The sequence below is a fragment of the Carlito syrichta genome, unplaced genomic scaffold (assembly GCF_000164805.1).
Source record: "Carlito syrichta isolate Samal-C Ts95f unplaced genomic scaffold, Tarsius_syrichta-2.0.1 Scaffold314838, whole genome shotgun sequence".
In the NCBI taxonomy this organism is placed as follows: Eukaryota; Metazoa; Chordata; class Mammalia; order Primates; family Tarsiidae; genus Carlito; species Carlito syrichta.
Genome location: NW_007258934.1, coordinates 485,873 through 506,345, shown reverse-complemented (window position 1 = coordinate 506,345; position 20,473 = coordinate 485,873). Strand labels below are relative to the sequence as shown.

General features: G+C 42.1%; 1 protein-coding gene across 1 annotated transcript in view; it reads left to right on the top strand.

The window, feature by feature from the left end:
• Window positions 1-20,473, top strand: part of LOC103274638 (carboxyl-terminal PDZ ligand of neuronal nitric oxide synthase protein-like) — a 113,115-nt gene that overhangs the window by 74,376 nt on the left and 18,266 nt on the right. Inside the window, exon 9 of the mRNA XM_021705938.1 lies at window positions 11,250-11,358. Coding sequence (XP_021561613.1) covers window positions 11,250-11,358 — 109 coding nt within the window. The remainder of the gene's footprint in view (window positions 1-11,249; window positions 11,359-20,473) is intronic.

The following is a 20,473-nucleotide window of genomic DNA, read 5'->3' as shown; positions in this document are numbered from 1 at the left end:
CTCTAACACTCCAGGTGTGTCATTCAGAGCCTTGAGCCCAGTGTTCTGCACTGGCTCACTAAACTCTATTTCCTGCAGCAGCTCCCATGTTTGTAGATGAGAAGACGAAAAGTTGAAGATTGAAAGACTCACCTGGTGGCTTCACAATTGTAAGCAGCAGAACGGGGATTTGAGTCCAGCAAGCCCTAGGTCCAGATTCTGTCTGTTCCTCCAAACATTCCATATTGCAGTAGCCTTTCTGCTGGCTTTCCTTCTGCTCCTGTCCTCCTCCAATCCATCTTCCACACCACCATGACTACCAACTATGTGATTCCCTGACTAGACCCCCATCCTTGCCCTGAGCCCACAAGGTAAAGTCTGAGCTCTGCTGCTGGGTTCTCACAGTCAACCCCATCCCCCCTCAAGGCCCCCCCCATCTCCTACCAGTTCCTTTGTATTCCCTGTGCTCCCCAGTGCCCAGGAAGACTGTGCCATCTCATGACTTCATGTCTTTCCATGTGCAGTTTCCACTTCAAGGAGTCTCCCCCTCTTCTGTCCCTGAACGGTTGGATAGCTTTCCATTGTCCCCTAGATCTGCTCTGCAGCCCTCCCCACCATACACAGTGTCCAGGGAGGTTGGCCCATGTGGACCTGTCATGAGAACTCCTGCCAGTGCGTGGTTCTTTCTCTCTCAGTTCTGGAAACTGCTCACCGCCCTGCCCTTCTGGTCTTGAGGTGCTGAGGGTTCCCTGGGGCACCGAACTGCTCTCATCTTTGTGAATGGTCCCAAATTAAACTCCTCAGATTATGCTTCCTGCCAGGAATCTGACTGATGCACTCCGTACCCCACACTCTCTGCCACCTCCTACGCTTGCTTCAAGACAGGCTCAGGCAGCAGCTCCCCCGTGCCTTCACCAATTCCACAAGCAGCGGCTGCGTCTGCCTCCGCCTCCGTATCTCAGCTTGCTCTGTTCTGCCATGCACACTCGCTCTATCAGCTCAGGCTCCCCAGGGCTGGTTCTAAGCAGCCCAAGCTCTGCAACCTAGAAGGCTCTTTTATGGGGCCAGGAGGGATGGGGGAAAAGAGTAAGATGTGCATTTCTTAGAGCGGAGTTTGTGCTTCCTCGCACCCCAACACCTGCTTTGGGTGGCAGGAAGACAGACAATGAGGACAGAAAACTTTTGGCATACAGCAGCTTAAAATGAGAAATCTGCTGGGGAAGGGGGAGCACACTTCATTAACGGGGGTACTTGCATAATGAACATTTGTATACCTAACCCTGAATTGTACCCTACATCTTTAAAATAAAAAATTTAAATAAATAAATAAATAATAAAATGAGGATTCTCAAGTAAGGGCCTTCTTTTTCCCCAACCTTCTACTCATATTTCTCTACCTTTCTCCTTGCCGTCTCAAGCCTTCCAAACTTCCCCAAACTTCCAGAGTAAGGATACAAGACTCTTAAAAAGTGGAAATTGAAAGGAGATCAACCATCAATCAGTTCCTTCCTCCCCCCCCCATTTTGTTCTAAGGTCTGTTAGTGACTAGAAGTAAAAGTATAGAGTCCCTTAACGTTAAAGAAAAAGACACCAGATGAGATTGTGATTGAGGGGTTGTCATCCCAGGCTGCATCAGAATGGCTGGCCACTGACCTGAGAGAGGAGGGAAAGGTGAAAATTAGAGTTGTTGAGACCAGCCCCAAGGCACTGACTTGTATTATCCTAAAGTCCTAGGAGGAAGTGCCTTCAGGTGAGCTCTGATTCAGACCTCTTCTTCCTTAGATGTATTATCAGGCAAGCAGGACAGAGCAACTGGAGAAAGAAAAACACTAGAAAAGAAAAAAAATATCTAGCCCTGCCAGTCAGGCATGCTCTGAACTCTGGGAAGATTGGAGAAGGAAGTGGATGCCCTTTCCTCATTTCCTGTCCTGGCATGTGGGACTCCCCATATGCTGGTAGGTGGCATGAGTGACAGGGAGTTAGAGTTGGTTGCAGAGTGAGTTATGATGTGAATCCCTGAAAATTCAAGTGGGGGCTTGACTGCCTTGGAAAGACTTAGTTAGGTGTGCTTATGATGTGTATAGCTTTCCTGGATTGATTTATTGAGCTTGAGCAGGAGGTGGACAGTTGGTCAGGGATAGCAAAGAAATCTAGCAGCTGTCCCTTGAAAATGCTACCAACATGAGGATGAATTTCTTGACATTCATAGAGACACCAAGGACTTGGAAAAAATAACAGGAGTATATATATATTCGGGATTCTTGGGTGGCGTAAATGTTGTAGAGAATCAATTTCTAGCCTGGGTATAGAGAGAATAATAGTAATACAAGTAATGATAATTTAGTAGTCAAATGATATTTGACAATTATGAATTGGCTAGGCAAATTATGTAGAAGTGGTAAGAACTTGGTTAAGATTTCTGAGGTTCTAGTTCTAGCTCAGAATTTTGTCCCTTAAAAAGTTATGTCTAAGCCCTAACCTCTGATACCTGTGAATATAACCTTATTTGGAAATAGGGATTTTGCAGAAGTAGTTGAGTTAAGGTGAGGCCATATTAGATGAGAGTGGGCCCTAAATCTAATGACTGGTGTCCTTATAAGAAGAAGGACATTTGGATGCAGAGGCACAGGGAAGAAAGCCATGTGAAGGTGGAAGCAACAGACTAGAGTGATGCAGCGGCAAGCCAAAGAATGCCAAGGATTGCTGGTAGCCACCAAAAGCTAGGAGAGAGGTGTGGGACAGATTCTCCATCAGAGCCTCTAGAAGGAATCAACCTTCATTTCTGACTTCTGGTCTTATGAACTGCAAGAGATTAAATTTCTGTTGTTTTCAGTTATTTTGTTTGTGATAGTTTGCTATAACTGTCCTAAAAAATGAATACAGATATCTACTCACTGTGTGACCTTAAGAAAGTTGACTAATATCTTGGTTTCCTCATCTGTAAAATGGAGATAGTAATAGGACCTAACTCCTATGGTTGTTGTGAGGAGTAAATGAGTTTTTACATGTAAAACTCACAAGTTATTACTTGTGAAATTAAATGAGTTTTTACATGTAAAACTGCTTAAGCAGTGCCTGGCAGACGATAAACATACAATAGGTGAGCAAATATTCTTATTTGATTGCTTCAATTTAGTAAAGATTTTTTGAGTAATTACTATGTGCCAGGCACCATGTATAAGCTGTATCAGTAGATTCTGGTAACAATCCTATGAGCCTTTTCTCATCCCATTTTGCAGTTGAAAAAGCTAAGTCTCAGGGTATTAAGTGGCTTTGAGAAAGGAGAGGAGCTGTACCCTTCGCTGAGGCTTTGTGGTTCTGTCCTGTCAGGTCTTCTGTTGTTTCACAAAAATACAGGGATCTCTATGCATGCAGGGGACATGGATGAGGAAGAGTGTAAACCTCTGTTGATGATTTCTTTTGTACTGGGAAGATGTAAGCCTAATGCCTGTCTCTGCAGAACACTTGAAGGAAAGTATTTGCTGTCTTGAAAGCAAGAGGATAAACTGTTTATAGAGGAAGGTGCAATATTCTACGCAAGGCTGCCCCAGCAAAAACCAGTCAAAGTAGTGCCTCTTCTGTTTGTGCTGTGTGGGTTTTTTCTGCTTTCTGGCCTGAGGGGTGGTGGTGGTGGGTTATCTCTAAGTGAGAGGCTTCAGGAAGCCTGAGGATCCTGAAAGATGTGAGAAGCATGGTCTAAGCCCCTCAAATGTGGATAAGCTCCATGTATGACCTCAGGTAACACACACGCATGAGAGAAAGAACTGGCAGCCTGTGGAAAAGGATTTTGTTCACAGCCAGCAGCAGGTGACAGTTATTTTGGAGAAATTATGAGTGTTGGAGAGAAATTAAAGCCTTGACGTACATGAAAGAATTTGTGTGTGGTGGTTTTGTGAGGGACACTGGCCTATTTCTTTGCCTGCCTGTCAAGTACTGAAAGAGGAAATTAATTTATCCCAGCACTTGGCATTTAGAAAGTGCTGTATGATGGTTTGTGGTTGATTCAAGCAAAGCAGGGGAGATTTTAGTGGGACACAAGAAAGAACTTGTTAACAGCTATGAAATTAAAACATAAATTAACTGCTGAGATAGGCCATAAGGGTGCCTTTGCTAGACTTTTAAAGGAGAAATAGGTATTTGCCTGGCTCTCGCTAGACTTTAAAACTCCGTTGATGGCTTATTTCTTACTATAGGTACACAGTAGATCTTTGTAACAATAATTTAGACATTTGCATAATTTTATTCCCTGAAGAAACCGTAGAAATCGGTTCCTATATTTGCATTTCTATGCTTGCAATTGCGGAGATGAGCTTGGCTGTCTCTCCAGGTCTCTCCCAGCCCTGGAATCCTAGGATTCATTCCAGATCATGCTGTGATGAGGCAGGTCTGTGAGATATGACTCAGTCATGGTGGCAAGCAGACACCAGACAATGTGTCCTTACGCCTCAGATGTGTATGGAAGTAAATCTGTAAATTGGGGAGACCAGGGCCGTGAGGGACTGTGGACACTCTTTTATAAGCTTATTGCCATTCCTTTATGCCAAATAGCAGCCCATCGAATCAAGAAGGACTAAAGCAAGAGTGAAGAGAATGGAAACTGAAATAATTTCTAATATAAGAAAAGCAGCTGAAGTGATAACCCTGTAAATACTGTGGGAGGAAAATGATCATCAGACCAAAGCAGTAATAAAAGAGAAAAATGATCAAGCTGCAAGAAACTGATTTCCAAAGATTAGATTAAAATTAAATAAGGGAAGAAGAATGAATGACGACCAGGGACAGGAGTGTGAAGCTGTGTTTATGCATTGGGTGGGTGGGAAGAGAAAGATGCATGGGTAGCAAGCTGGGGGTGGGGTCAGGGGTGCATTCCTTTCTGTCTCCTGACCTGTCTTATGCTGTTCCATTAGCAAATCCTTGGGGGCTCTCACCAACCTACCACCCCTTCTCATATGTTCCCCAGGCCGTAAGGATGACACGTTTCTTTGGGGGCCCACAGAAATTGCATAGATTGGGCTGCGTAGGGAATCATCCCTGAGTGCAGGAGTCATGCTGACTGTCCCCAGGGCTGTGCCCTCATAGTTGTGCCTCATTCAGCTGGTCTCCAGCAGCAGTTTGGTTCTGTTTTTTGTCTTCTGCATTTGTCACACTGCGCTTCTTACTTTCCCAGACATTTTCCTTAAGAAGACCACTTGGTTTTGTTTCCACCATCACAAATTACGTGGTAGCTTATCTTTTTCAACTGGGTTTCTGTTCCCTCCATCCTGTGGTGTGTCTTTTGGGGTTAGGAATGCCCATGCCTTGCAAGACCTCGGGAGAAAATTCTCTATGCCACCAACTGTAGACCACCCCTTCCCGAGAGATAGTGATGTTGGGAGAACAATAAATATTTCTTTTTTTCTTCTATTTGACATCTCTAGGTGTATTTTCATCGTTTTTAAGTATTAGTTCAGCACATCATGAGTTAGAGGATATTTGCTCATCTGTTATCTCATCTGAACCTTCCAATCACACTGAAAGATGTTTTTTCAATTCTTACTTCAAGGATTAAGAAAAAAGACTTATTTGATCCTCTGTCCTCAAGTACTGTGCTTTGGGCTGTGGCAGGAGAGAGTCTCATGGAAGGACCTGGACTGGCTAGATGAGACCCAGCAGATCTTGAGCGGGAGGAGGTATGGAGGGTACTCTGTGCATCTTAGAGAAGAACATGGTTGTAGACTCCGGAAACCTTGCAGGTGACTTAAGACCTTTCATATCCTCTGCAGCCAGTAGGTTCTAAAGTTAGCAGGCCAGTCTCCATGGAGAAGAGGGGCTTTGGAGGCAAAATGATAATAGCTGGGGGAATGTGGTTGTTTTAGTCAGGGTTCTCCAGAGAAACAGAAGCAATAGAATGTATGTATTTGCATGTGTTCATCCATACATACACACACACACATCCATACATACACACACACACACACACACACACACACACAAGGAATTGGCTCATGTGATTATGGAGACTGGGAAGTCCCAAGATCTGCTGTTGGGAAGCTAGAAGCCCAGGAAGCTGATATGTGGTCCCAGTCAGAGTCTGAAGGCCCAAGGATTAAGAAGAACTGATGGTGTGAATTCCTGTCTGAAATCTGGCAGGCTTGAGATCCAAGAAGAGCAGATGTTTTGGTTCAAGTTCAAAGACTGGAAAAGACCAGTGTCCCAGCTCAAAGCATTCAGGTAGGAGGCATCCCCTCTTATTTTTGTTTTATTCAGGTCTTCAATTGATTGGATGAGGTCAGGGGTGATAACAAAGTAAGATGTGGTCTCATGGCCAGAGACTGAAAAAGAATAGGGGTGAGAACTTGAAGACAATGCAATTGATTTCAGTCAGGCACAGAAATGGGAGACCATGAAGAAAAACCATGTGACTGCCCAGATTTTCACAAAATGCTCCTTGAAAAGCATATGATATGGGAAACAGAGCCTAAAAATACATATGAATGCAAAGGAACAATCATTACTGAGTGACTGAAAACCTGACAGTATTGGGCTCATGGAAAAAACTGAGGACGAGAGGAAAGGGATGTAAGGGAAGAAAGAGTTAGCATACAACAAGGGGAAACTCTCAAGTCTCATTTTTTTAACCTTTCTTGGTTTTTTTTCCTCTCAAGTAGAGGTCTTATCTTTGAATTAGAAACCCTAGAACATACGTGATGTAAAAAAAAAACAAGTTCAGAAATCAAGAGGGAAGAAGAAGGCATCCCTCACTCTTGTAGGTGTACCCAGACCTGAGTCACTTGGGTTCTGGGATCCTGAAAAGTGTGATTGCAGAATAGTAGTTGGTTGTCTTTCCAAAAACAAGGAATGGAGGAGACATGAGAAGATTGCAAAAATAAAACTTTCTACTTTTTAGAAAGAGGGAAAATCTGGGTCAGGAATTACAGATTAGTGAACTTGTCATTTCTCCTGGGCAGAATTTTAGAAGAAATCATTAAGCAGATGGTCTTTGAGAGCTGGAAAAGGAAGTAGTCATCACTAGGAGCCAGTCCTAAAAACCAGTTACCCAAGTGTGCTTAGGAAATGTGCCTTACAGAAGTTGTGCAAATCAGCTTTGAACGTTTGAGTTGACCACAGTGCCAGCCAGCAGTGAGGTGCTATGATGGAAGAAGAAAATACGATCAGAGGTGCTTTGCTAAAAATTCAGTTCTAGGGCACAGAAAATATTTATCCAAATATACCCTCTGCCTTCCGGATCCCTTTACAAACATGCATTCAGTTCTGTGAATGGGATTCTAAGAGTCACTGGCAAGTTGGGATATGTACAGAAAAGAATAAAAAAGAGGATGGAGCTCATATTTCTCGAGCAAGTAACTCACCATGTGTTGGGTGTCGTGTTAAATGTGGCATATGTTTTTTAATACTTAAGACAATGCCATGAATAGGTCATTAATATGCCTATTTTAGATGAGGAAACAAAGAATTATGTAACTGAGTAGTTTGCTCACGTCAGCAGCTAGGAAATGGCAAAGCTAAGACTTGAAGAATCTTTCTTATCCCCAAACCCATGCTCTTTCCACAGTACAAACCTGCCAGAGAAATAAGGGATCTGGAAAATGGACCAGTTGAGCAACTATTGAAGGAAGAAATATTTCCCATTTACAATGAAAGGAGTAAATATAAACATGATTGTTTCCAAACATTAAAGTAGCTGCCTTTTGGAAGATTAGCCTTGTTTTCTAAGGCCCCAGAGTATAGGACTTGGGCAATAGTGTGGAAGAAATAAGAGCAGTTGCCATTTATCAGCCATTTGATATTAACATTTGCTGACCCCTCTGCTTGGATTCATTCTTTAAACCCTGTGAGTGAGATATAGCACTATGATCATCTCCATTTCACAGGATAAGGACAAGAAGGAGGTGGAAGTACTGACTAAGTCGCCACTAGTAAGTGGGAGAACCTGGGCTGAAATCCACCTCTGTCCCACTCCAGAGCCAATGTTCTCAACTGTGTTCCTCCACTCCATTCCTTTTGGTAGCTTTCTAATCAATGTAAGGGGAAATTTCCAGGTCAAAGGAAACACATACCCTCTGTTTAAGGGAGTGAATTGTCCATCACTGATGTATCATGATCAACAGATGATAGTTTGGATCCAAGCTAGATGACTCCATGGGTTTCTTTCTACCCTAAGATCTCTCTTTCTTTTATTTTCCCCCAAAGATCTTAAGAGAAACAAGTTTACCTATAGATTAGTAGTCTGGGAAGGAGGGATGTTGGTGGTAGGTCTAGTGGTTCTTTATCACTTTGTCAACCTGAATTCCAGCATAATGGTAACCACAAGATTCAGTTTCTCTAAGATATTGTTTATATTTCAGTCACTTATGGTAAGTTTATGGACATGTGAATCTGCAGAAAGGCTTATTGCTATGGCTTTTAAGCATAGCATTTCTGTTAATGAGTGAAAATTAAATTCTATTCACATTTTGAAATAACAAGAAATTTTAGGAAATTTGAAAGGTGGAAAAAACTTTATAAAGCCTTAGTCATCATTACTGACCTTATGTGAACAACTTTGGTATTCTACCTTTGATAGTCATGGTGAAAGTTGAAAAAAATTGGCCAAGACACTTTATGGAAGCAGGATACAAGCTAACACTAGACTGATTTAAGGATAAAGATCAAGAAGAAAAGAGAAAGATAAATCTTTCCTATTCTCTTGAACATGTACTTTCCTCTTCTCTCCCCCAGTTTTCCACCACCCCCAGCATCCCAGTTCTTAAGAAAATCAAATACATGTTCTTGGAATATATTTCTAGATGTGGAAATTTGGACCTGAGGTCTTAATTTGCTGATTTATTAATTTGTTGATGAATGAGGTTACATGGAAAAACTTTCTGCCTCTTGGTTTTGTTGGTGGAAACTTTTCTGTGCTCTAACTAGCTGACTTTTTGGTTAGCTTGAGGTTATTTACTTTTAACAACAACAAATTGAGTTTCTGAACTCAGGTGTAGCGAGCATACTCCAGAGAGCTACAGTTCAAGAGAAAAGACATGTCCATGTGCAGGTTCTCATCCTATTTTCTGAAAGGTTGCTTTGTCTGTTGAGGTTAAGGTGACCTTCACTTACTGCTGTCCCTGTGTGCCTTCCACATCTCTGTGTCTTGTGGGCATGCCAGTTCACATTCACATCTGCTATATCAGTTTGAAGTCCAGTTCTCATCCATAGGGAATTACATAAGAATAAGTTAACTCAAAAAGCAAAGAAATTTTATGTGTGATGCTGAACTAACCAGACCTGACTGCTGAGATCAAACTGTTGGCTTGTCCCTTTAAAGTTAGGAAGACAATTTGGCAGCATTAGAAGAATAGGGGACCTTGTGGAATGTTAGATTATTTTTCTTGGAAGCCATACTGAACGATCTCTATTTCAGGATCATTGGAGTTGATAGACATATGACATGTACTGAAATAACTGCTAGCAGAGTTTAGCAAAGAAACCACGGTCCCCAAGGTAAACTTGGGTTTCTTCCGAGTATTGTTCTACCCTCTGCTTCCACTTTTCTTTTGAATGTCCTTCCTATGCTTCTTGGGGTTCTGTGGTAAGAATCTCTGTTACTAGACTATTTAGGAGCTACAGCAGTGAGGAGAAGATGGCATTTTACTAAATATTTCACTTCTCATTGATCCCCAAGATGTTACCATGAATAGTACCATTTTACAGATAACAAAACTGAGCATCTCAGGGGTAGCTTACCTTATAGCAGGTGACCATGTTGTAGCACCCTGAATGCAACTGATCTCATCTGATCTCGGAAAGTTGTAGACTATAAATTCCATTCTCTTTCTGCGACACAGCACTGACTTACACTAAGACAAACCAGGCCTGTTAAATCCGTGGGTGAAAGCTACCAGTGTTGTTATTGAGGAAAAATGTTTTGTGGAAGTGATACGGCCTCAGAGGTGTTTACCAAGAGCAACACTCTCCTTGGGTAACCCAAAACGCATTCCACTGATGCATGCCCTACACTTCCCCAGGCTGACAGCAGTCAGATGTGGAGCTTCTGTTGGTGCCTATCCTGACCAGCTTACAACTCTGCCACTAGGACCTTGCTTATCATTTTCCCCCTATCTCTAGCCTTTTCTTCGGTCTCTACCCTTGTCCCACCTATCCTCACCCCAAGCTGCCAGAGTGATCCTTCAGTTCAAAGCATAAGGTTATCAGTCCTCTGCTCAACAAGCCTCTGATGGCTTCATATCTCACTTAGAATATAAGCCGTGAGCTTCAAGGCCTCTTACATTTGGCCTCTGGCTGCTTCCTTGACATTGTCACTGACTCCACTCACTCTACTTGAACCATACTAGCTGTTCCTTGAATGCATCGAGCACCTTCTGAACACTTCAGGGCTTGTAAACATAGCATTTCTAGTAAGTGAAAATTAAATTCTTTGCATATTTTGAAATAAAAGCAAGAAATTGTAGGAACTTTGTTGCTATTTCCTGCACTGGTTTTGCCCAGGTATTTCCGTGATTGGCCCCCTTACATCATTCAGCTCTCTGCCTCTCTGTGAGACCTTTCTGACTACCCTGTCTAAAATAACCATCCCCATCATGCTCTGTCCCTTATTCTGCCTTATTTTTCTTCTAGCCCTTATTTTCTGTTTGCTTATTGGCATTGCCTACATGTAAGCGCCATAAGCTCAGGGGCTTTGTCTCTCCTGTTCCTGCTGTGTCCCCAACTGCCTGGCCCAGTGCATATTCACTAGCACTGGTTGAGTTGTGGAATGAATACATGTTGCTGTGGTCCTGGCAGAGGTAGACCCGAAGTGGAGTTGCTATCCCCTAGAGACCTATGATAATGAGAATGTCACAGCCTCTCCCAATGTGGTGAACTTTGCTGGCTCCTCACATCTCCTCATATGGGGATAATTGTAAACAGCATCAGAAAACTTGTGCGCATTTCTCTGGGTAAGAAGCAGGTTTATTGCTCTGATAAGAATGAGAACTACTTTTCCTTCTAACACCCAAGTTATCAGGACAGGTTTGCCACCTCAGGAGATGACTGGGAACAGTGTGGGTTCCATATCCTACCCATGCCCACTCTTCCAGATGTGGAAGTCACTCACAGGAGAGTGTTTGTAGAGCCTGTTAAGTGCCCCCTGCTTTGTGACTTTTTGATCCCACAGAGAGAAGACTCTCTCCTAACTTGGTTTTATTGAGCTCTGCTTCAGAGTGTCCTTAAACAGAGGTTTTCTGGTTGGAGATTTGAACCGAATGTGCATTTTCCTCTTGCTTTTCCTCTAGGATCTTCTACGTCTCTCATGATTCTCAAGACTTGAAGATCTTCAGCTATATTGCTCGAGATGGTGCCAGCAATATCTTCAGGTGTAATGTCTTCAAATCCAAGAAGAAGGTAAAGTCATCAGCGTTATTTTCCTCTGATGGGTCCAGGGCACCCCCGACATTGGCCTGTCTCCCTGTTGAAGGTGTAAAGGTGGCTGTTGTGATGCCAGACATGGGGGAGCTATCTCAGTTGTCTGTCATTGCTCTTGTATAATGAAACTCTCTTTTAGTTTCATCTGAACTTTTTGCCTAGTTATATAGAGACAGTTGGAGAGGGGTTGGCCATTGGATAAGTGCTCTGGAATGGGAGCAGGTAGACAGCACCGGGAGTTATGCTAACCTTAGACTCTGGTAGGAAAAAGCATTGCCATTTACTAAGGGGGACCCTTCATCATAATTCTGTACATTAATCAAGGGGCTACAAAATATGACACTTGGAATCTAGTTTAGACTTTCTGTTTGATATTGGTTGTCCTGGGTGATTAGCTGGGTATGGCAAACTTGATATTTTAGTAAATGCAACATTTACAGTTCTGTAGAGGCATTCTTTCTCTCTCTCATGCCTGCAGGAGTCTAACACAAAAAACTGGAGGTTGGGAAATCCAGGGTTTAGGGAGTCTAGGATCTAGCCCTCCCTCTCCACTGGTACCCTGAGTGATGTTATGGAGATCTCAGCTTCCTTGTCTATAGAATAAGGATAGCCAAAGTCAGCATTTCCTAAATGCATTCTGTAGAACATTTATCAGCCAAAATAGTCCATGTTAAAACTACCTGATTGAAATTGCTGAGAAGTTCTGAAGTTAAAGAAACCCCTTTAACTTTGTTTAGCCCAGCATTTCTCAAACCGATTTGTCAGTGGAACTATATTTTTTTACATATAATATGTTATAATATTCTGAGAACTATTTTTCCGAGAAGAGGTTTTGGAAAACACTATGTTGATGCCTTTAAGAGCCCTAATAGGTCCACCATTCTATAGGCAAACTACTAAGCTTGACTTCCTGTGAAGACTTCCAACCCCCTCCTGCCTACTCTCCTTTGATGTTGTGTGGCATATTATGCATTTATGTCTTTTTATTCTTTTTTTATTATTTTAAAGATGTGGAATAAAATTCAGTATTAGGTATATAAGTGGTCATCATAAATTTGGGCCTCTGCACTTAAGTTTTAAGGTATCTTTAATAGATTGTGGGTACCTTTTCAAGTGGGGATAATAAGAATAGTACATGCCAAGGTCCAGATTCGCTGACATATGTGTCCCCTTCCCCTCCCTAGCTCCACAAAGAGGATTTTGCTTTGCTAACTTAGCCTCTTCCTCTAAGGAGATCTGTGCCCTTACTCACCCTGTTCCCAGGCTTTAAAAATGCAAATCATGGAATTGGATGAAAAGTGATAGAACTAGAAAAACGGGAGGAATACAAGGTTAAGTTGCCTGACTTCACTTCTAGATAATAGGAAAAAATTGTAAGCAAGGCTGTCTCGCTACGGATTAAAGAACTGATAGGAAGGCGAGCAGGAAGAGGGAGAGAAAGAAAAGCTGTAGGTGCTGGAGTTGAGAGAGTTGAGGGTTTGGAGGGGAAAAGGCTCTCATGTAGCTTTTAGGAATCCATGAGTTGGATCATTTGTAATGTTCTTTGACAGATGCAACTAAAGACTGGAATTCTCTTTTAACTCATTGTATTTGTGCTTCTAAGTTTAGTTTTGTGCATACACTGGATCGTGTGGACCTTGGGATTTGTTAAAGTTGTAAGTAACCCATTATCATTTCCCAAGTTCCTTAATAAACTTATTTTATCCTTATAACATGTAGTAAAGAGGGTAAAACAGGTAATTTTTACCCCCAGTTAGACCTCAATAGGATCAGAGGGATTGAAGGACTTGTCTAAGTTCCCCTAAGTAGGCACTGGCTAAAACCAGGGAGACATGCCAAAGGAAAGAATCCTGAGCAAGAAACCTAGGTAAAGGAGACCATTATATTATATTTGCCTTGTCATGGGATCTAATGGAGCAATATAAACACAGTAGAAGTATCCAGTTCTTCTGCCAAAACCCGGGTCTAAGAACAACGCCCACTTGGAACTTTGATCTTGAGGTAAGGCACAGAATCGAGTTCCCAGTACCCAGTGAAAAGGAGGAGTCATCTGGTTCCCTATCATATCAACTTTTATCCGTGCCTCATAGTGCTCAGAGCTCATTCTGATCTCTGGCTCTTCTATTTTCTATGTCCCTCTCACCCTCACCTACTGAGATTGCAGCTCTTCCTAGAATTGGTTCTCAGGCCCTTTGCTGGCCTGTGGCCATGCAACCGAGGGAATTGTTTCCAGTTGGTCTGGGCTGCAGGCCCTGTTGCTGCTGAACTGTAGGTGGGGAGGCCAGTTTCCAAGCTAGTACAGAGTCATGAATTGTTCAGCAAAGGAAGTAGAATCAGCAAGGACTGGGGAGCACGTCTGTGAGGTTTTGCGCATTATCCTGGTTAGCCTCCAAACATGGTGATTTACTTTTTTGTAAAACACTCTGGTTTCAAGAGATAATAGTTAGCTTGGAGAAGGAGTTTTAGTTGGCAAATCATAGGAATAGCTTTTAAGCTAAGATGGAAAGGACTGCAGACCTTGAGGAAATGTGTCTCACAGAGATGTTTCTGAATTGTTGGAAGCCTATAGAGAGAGTTCTTGAATGGAAGCCAGATGACCTGGGTGTTCTCCAGAGCCCTTGCGTTGCTCATAGTGTAGGAAAACCTTGTCTGAGCTCCTTGCTGAGTCAAGTCTTTGGTTGTTGCTGTATTTTTTTGTTTTTGTTTTTGTTTTTTGAGTTGGGGTCTCACTTGGTCGCCCAGACTGGAGTACAGTGGCTGCTCCCGGCCACCGCAGCCTCGCCTGCTGGGCTCCGGCGGTCATTCTGCCTCAGCCTTCCGAGTAGCCGGAATTACAGGCATGCGCTACCACGCCCGGCTGATTTTTTGATTTATTGTAGAGTTGAGGTCTCGCTGCCCAGGCGGGTCTCGAACCCACGGGCTCAGGCAGTCCACTCACCTCAGCCTCCCAAAGGCGCAGGATTACAGGCTGAGCCACCGAGCCCGTCAGTTGTTGCTGTTTTATATCACATCATGTCTCCTGTGTATATACCAATGGCCCGTTTCTCATGACAGAAGTCTAATGTGGGTGTCATCATTACCCTACAGGTCACTAAAGGAAAGCATTGCCTCCTCACTTCCCTGGTAGAGGGCACCCCTATACCTTGCTCCATGCACAGCTATTATTCTATGCCTATGGATCTTCTTTTAGTCACTCACACATATGGCCAAGTGGGTCCTACTTTGGGGATGTTAACCTTGAGCTGATTTTTTTTCTTTTGAGCTTTCACCAGAGGCTAAATAGCAAAATATTGCAAGAATAGACCATGATACTTGTTCTTCTACTACTCTAGATTCTCTGAGATCCAGCCTTATATTTAAATTGGATAATGATACCTAATCTGTCTTGATTACTTGCTATATACCTGAGACTGTTCTAAGCTATGTATATGAATTATCTTACTTCATTCCCACAGCAGCCTTGGGTGGTAGGTACTATTATACTCTTCATTTTATAGATGGACAAGTAGAGTCCTAAGATACAAAACTTGCAAAAGGACTTATAAGAAGTAGTGAAGTCAGAGCTGAACCCAGGAAGTCTGACTGTGGAGCTCACACTCTTAGCCACTCCATTATACTGTTGTCATTGGCTCATTAGGAAATTATATAAGCAGTAGCCTTGTTTTCTAAGACCAATTTGTAACTAGGTTCTACTGTAATCATTATGTGGGTATAAAGCGTTCCTTAACTCTGAATGACCCAAATCACTTTGACATAAATTTTCCTTTTTTCCTCATAGTCTCCATGTATGGTCATTATTGACCTACTTCATTTTAGAGTTGGAGAAAGAAAGGGCCTGGGGATGCATATTACCCCTGGATGCCACTGAGATAAGAACCAGTGGAGAAAGAAAGGGCCTGGGGATGCATATTACCCCTGGATGCCACTGAGATAAGAACCAGTGGAGAAAGAAAGGGCCTGGGGATGCATATTACCCCTGGTTGCCTCTGAGATAAGAACCAGGCTTCCTGCTTCTCAGGCTTCCTGCTTCTCAGTCCATGACTTTGGCCACTAAATCCTGTTACATGAAACTCATATAAAAAACCCATGAACCTTTCTGGACTTGAGTTTCTGCAGCCATCAAATAATATGAAAGGCATCTCAGGAATGGTGATTGCTGTGTGTGAAGTGATCTAATCTTTAAGGAACAAATTCTCTCTGGCTGGAAAGTGCTGCCAGGATTATGGTAAAAGGATCCTCCCACTCTTCAGACTCGACTTGTGCTGTAAGCTGAAGATTCTGAGGAGTTGGGAGTGTATCTTTTCCTCATTGACAGTATCCAAAGGAGATACTTGCTGATGATACGGGCATTCCTTGTTTCTCCTCCTTGGGGAATCTAATGATAGTATTCATTTGCTAGGCCTTTTGCCTCTCGAGAAGCCTCTTGCATGGTCTCTTGACCTCTCCTGTGGAGTAGATGTTACTCTCCTGTCATTCTCCCCTAGCCCTAGGAGGACATGGCTGTCTGCCCTCATTAAGAGTGAATGTCCTTGTTAGCGCGTCAGTGCGTGAAGTACTGGTGATTAACAGGAGCAGCAGGAATCTCCCCATTATCTTCATGGGCAGCTCCTTGAAATAATTTTGCCTGCAATCACAGCTCAATTGGTTTGAGTTGTGAGAAATCATTTCCCCCTGTAATACTGTCACCATCAAACCAGAGGACTCAGCTGTGAAGTTTAACTGTCTTTTAGAGTTTGCAGTGGATTTTGAATGATAATGACAGCTGTGTGCTAAAAATCAAGTAATTTTCCTGGTTGAGCTTTAGAGGTGAAAGATAGGAAGACCCTAAATTTAGGTAAAGAGACTGTTTTATATACTATTGGATTGAGAAGTCAAAATCTAGAAATCTTAAGTCTCAGAACTTTTCTAGACCAAATCTCTCTTTTATGGCTAAGGAAATCAACACCAAGAAAGCTGAATTAACTTGTCCAAGGTCACCCAGCTGGTTACTGACAACACTGAAATGATAACTCAGACTCCTTTCCTCTGTGGCACTAGGTTTTGTGAACTAGAAGAACAGAAGGGAAAACCTAACAGTCTACTGGAAACTTTAAGATGCTGTACCTCCTGTCAATGTTGAAAGTCACCCCTGCTTTGAAACTAAACTTTCCCCATATTAAGCAATATTCTGGTGCCCAAGGCATGCCTTAATCCAATTATATAATCAGGGCCGTTAAATAATCTCTTGGACCAAACCTAACCCATCTGCCATTTCAGAGCCTTGGATCCTCTTGTATGTGAAAGTCCAAATGTAAATATATTTTTATGCTTCAGCATTGTAAAGTTCAGAGATTCTAATCACTTGATAAATATAAGCTAAGAATTTTACTAAGGTTAAAAAAACATAGTAGGGAAACATGACATTCAGGTCTGTTTTTGTTGAGATTCTGTGGTAGTTAAGGTCAAGATAAAGAGACTGTATTTTATTGTTGTGGTAAATGAGAATTATAAATCCACTGAGCTCTCTTACAGCTGACTTCATGAACTTCCTTTCCCTGGAATTTAGGAACCCTGGCCAGACAAACCTCTCGTGCCCAAAAGACGTGGGAGGAGGGGGAATTAACTAGAGAAACGAGCTGGCAAACTAATAAGGAATCTTACTTGGAGATGTGTGCACCCATTCTCTCTTCTCTTGTCTTACTATTGCCATTTTCATCATCATTTTTATCTAGCACTTTGTGCTTATTCTCTCTTCCTTCTTTGCTTATCTGATGACTCCTTTTATCATCTTCATAAGTTGTGAAGAAGAGAGCTTTTGCCAGGACAATAAAATTATGAACAATGCTCAAGATCGTTTATTCAATCAGCTGCTGGATACATGTATATAGACCTTAAAAGATTCCCAAAGTGTATAGGACCAACAGCAAGGTCACTAAGAATGAGAACAGAAAATAAAATCATGGTCTTCGGCCATACCACCTTGAATTCACACAACATCATCTGATCTTGGAAGCCAGGATGGGCCTGGTTAGTACTTGGATGGGAGAAAATAAAATAACGATTGACTGTAATTTTCTATGGACCAATGAAGTATAAGAATCAGCCTTTTGATTTCCATCTTCCTAAAGCTGCTACTGCATGCTTTTGTCTGCTTTTGCGTATACAAACCACCATCACTGAGAATTTAGTACTATTTTTATGACCATTGCTGCAATTCATTAAATATTGACACTTGCTAGGTATACAGTTGATAGCCACATTAGTGTACTAAAGAGAACAGCAAGCTGTTCATTGCATCTTGACCTGACTTTTATGCTTGGTTGAGGGAGAGGGAGCTATGTCAACATGAAAAGGTAGGTGGTTTAAAGAAAACGTTTCTGTGTGTGGTAAAGGTAAGTGGTAGACAGTTCTAGACAGTGTCCTTTCCCACTCTATTTTCACAAAATTGCCTAGAATTCACTCTTCAGGCCTTCAGTGCTCTCCATCCACAACTAAGAGCCATGCTGAGGTTAGATATCCCTTTCCAGCTTTGAAAACATCAAAGCAACCATATCTAGCCTAATCTTGACAACTAAGAGGCCACAGATGCTTTGGGGCTGCTAATAGAAAATGGCTTTTGGACAGGAAGATTTGATCCATGTGGCAAAGCATTTTCAGGGGCTTATATAAAACTAAACTCAATTTGTACAGGAATAATGCAGTATAATGATGCTTCAAAAAAAGTATCTAGTAAGTTGCAGAGAATAACCAGATTTGGGAACTCAAAAAGGCTGCCTTCTCAATGCTCCTCTTGCATGCTTTTCATATCTCACTGCCTTCAATCTTTAAGTCTCTTCTTTTATTTCTAAAGGTCTGCTTGTGGTCATAAGATGTGAGCAGCTGTGTCAGTGTGACCCAGGAGACCCAAAGACAAGTATTTGTAAAAATCTTTGGAAGGGGTTCTTTTTACAGCTGCTGTTTACCAGAATTCTCCCTCTTAGTTTTAGCATATTAACTATTAAATCCCAGCATGTGTGATTCTTGCATTCCAGAGTGGCAGGCAAGACCAGTTTTCTTGCCTAGAAGGTCAAGAAGTTGGAGTGACCAAGTGGAGCAGGCCTTGCTGGCAGCAGCTGACATGGCTGTGTAGAAAGCAGATGGTGGGAGAGACAGCTTCTGCTGGGCACAGGTTGCCCCTACTGGCTACTTTCAAGTAACTATCCCCTGATGAGGTCCTCATATAGAATCTTCTCAAAGTAGACTTTTCACTGGTAGAAGGAAGGAGAGCCTAAAAGGTCAAGAGGCATCTGAACTCCCATAGGCATTTACCAGTAGAGTTAGGAGCTGTCCAGCTCCAGTGGTAAGTGGTAAGGGCAATTCTTTTATGTGGATATAGTCATCCTGTAAAGCAGATGATACATTCTGATCATGTATTCAAGTGCAGAGGGCTCTTCATAACATGTGCTACTGTGTCCCTTTACTGTGAATGGAAATATAGCCTTCACAATAAAGAGGAGTAAAGGATAAATCAGAGTGAAACCACTTAGCATTCAATGTGCAAAACTAGATCTCATATGCAACAGTTTCCTCACACATAGAAGCCATCATGCTGGCTCATGCCAAAGATTCATTTGATCCAGGAGTTTTCCTCTGCTGCTATGGAGGAGGGAGACAGTGGCATAGCCTTTTGGATGCTAGCATATATACATGTAAAAGGTGATTCCCTATTATTGATAAAATAGTCCCACCTTTCCTTCACTGCTTTCTGTTTTCTATCTTGATTGCCTTTTGGTGCAGTGAAGTCTATATTCAGAATAAAACATTTCTTGGGGCCCATGGAGAGTAGTGGCCCATGCCTATAATTTCAGCACTTTGAGAAGCCGAGGTGGGTGGACTGCTTGAGCCTAGGAGTTCGAGACCAGCTTGGGTAACATAGTGAAACCTCATCTCTACAAAAAGTAAAAAAATCAGCTGAGCCCAGTGGCACACACCTGTAGTCCTAGCTCAGGATGCTAAGGTGGAAGGATGGCCTGAGTTCAGGAGGTTGAGGCTGTGGTGAGCTGTGATCACCTGAGTGACAGAGACCCCAACTTTAAAAAAAAAATCACATCTTGAGGATTTACTGTATGCCAGGTACTGTGGCAGGTGCTATCAAGTATGTTACCTACATATGTATTCCTCTCTGTGACAGAGGAGATGTTAGAGAGACATCACTGATTTAATTTCTCAATGAAGTTACAGAAATACTTTAGAGAACAGTGTGATAAAGTTAGACTAGTAAGGAAATGGGAGGCTGAGGGGGTGGGGTGCTCTTTCCAACATGGGGAAGGTAGGACCAGTAGACCTCAAGTCTGCGTTTTCTACGTTTTTAGAGGAATCAGATATGTCAGTCAATTGCTGATTCGGTAAAATGTACTAAAATGTAAACACTGAACAATATAAATATTAAACTATCCCACTTCCTGATGGCTATTTGGGGCCTATAAATAATTGCTTGAACCTGTGGGTACATTTCACACATTTGTCTTTGATAAAGGTAGCAGAATAGAGATTTGAGCAGGCATCTAGGTCCTTAAAATGCTCAGTTCTGAGTGTATCTCATCATCTGTTGTCAACCTGTGATGCATGAGAACTGTGGGTCCTCTGTAAGGCCATTTCCCACAAAATCTATCCCCTTATTTAAATTTGAGTGCTTCCTTCCAAAGATAAGTTTAGAAATTCGATCCTTATTTCTGTCCCCTATCCCATAGATCAGGGACATTTATTTGAGGACCTTTAAATTTTTAATATCATCTTAAAAGCTACTTAAGGAAAGCGTCTATGATTTACAGAGATGGTGGAATTTGTAACATGTTTTGCCTAGGAAGACCTGAGATTTTATAGCAACAAGCGCAGTAGTGAAGTTAAAGTTTTCTTTATAGCAGTATTTTTAAAGAGGGAAACTGAGTGTGTACTCTGGGGATGATACACAGGGGAAAAGACTAACTTAGTCTTTGAAGGTATTTATTCAATATGAAATATCTGGGTTAAATTATATAAGATAAGTAAAGGATTAAACACTTAATCTCTACATTTCATTTAGGCATACCATATTTTAATTTTACAACCTAAGGCATTTACCTTTTCTACCTTTTGT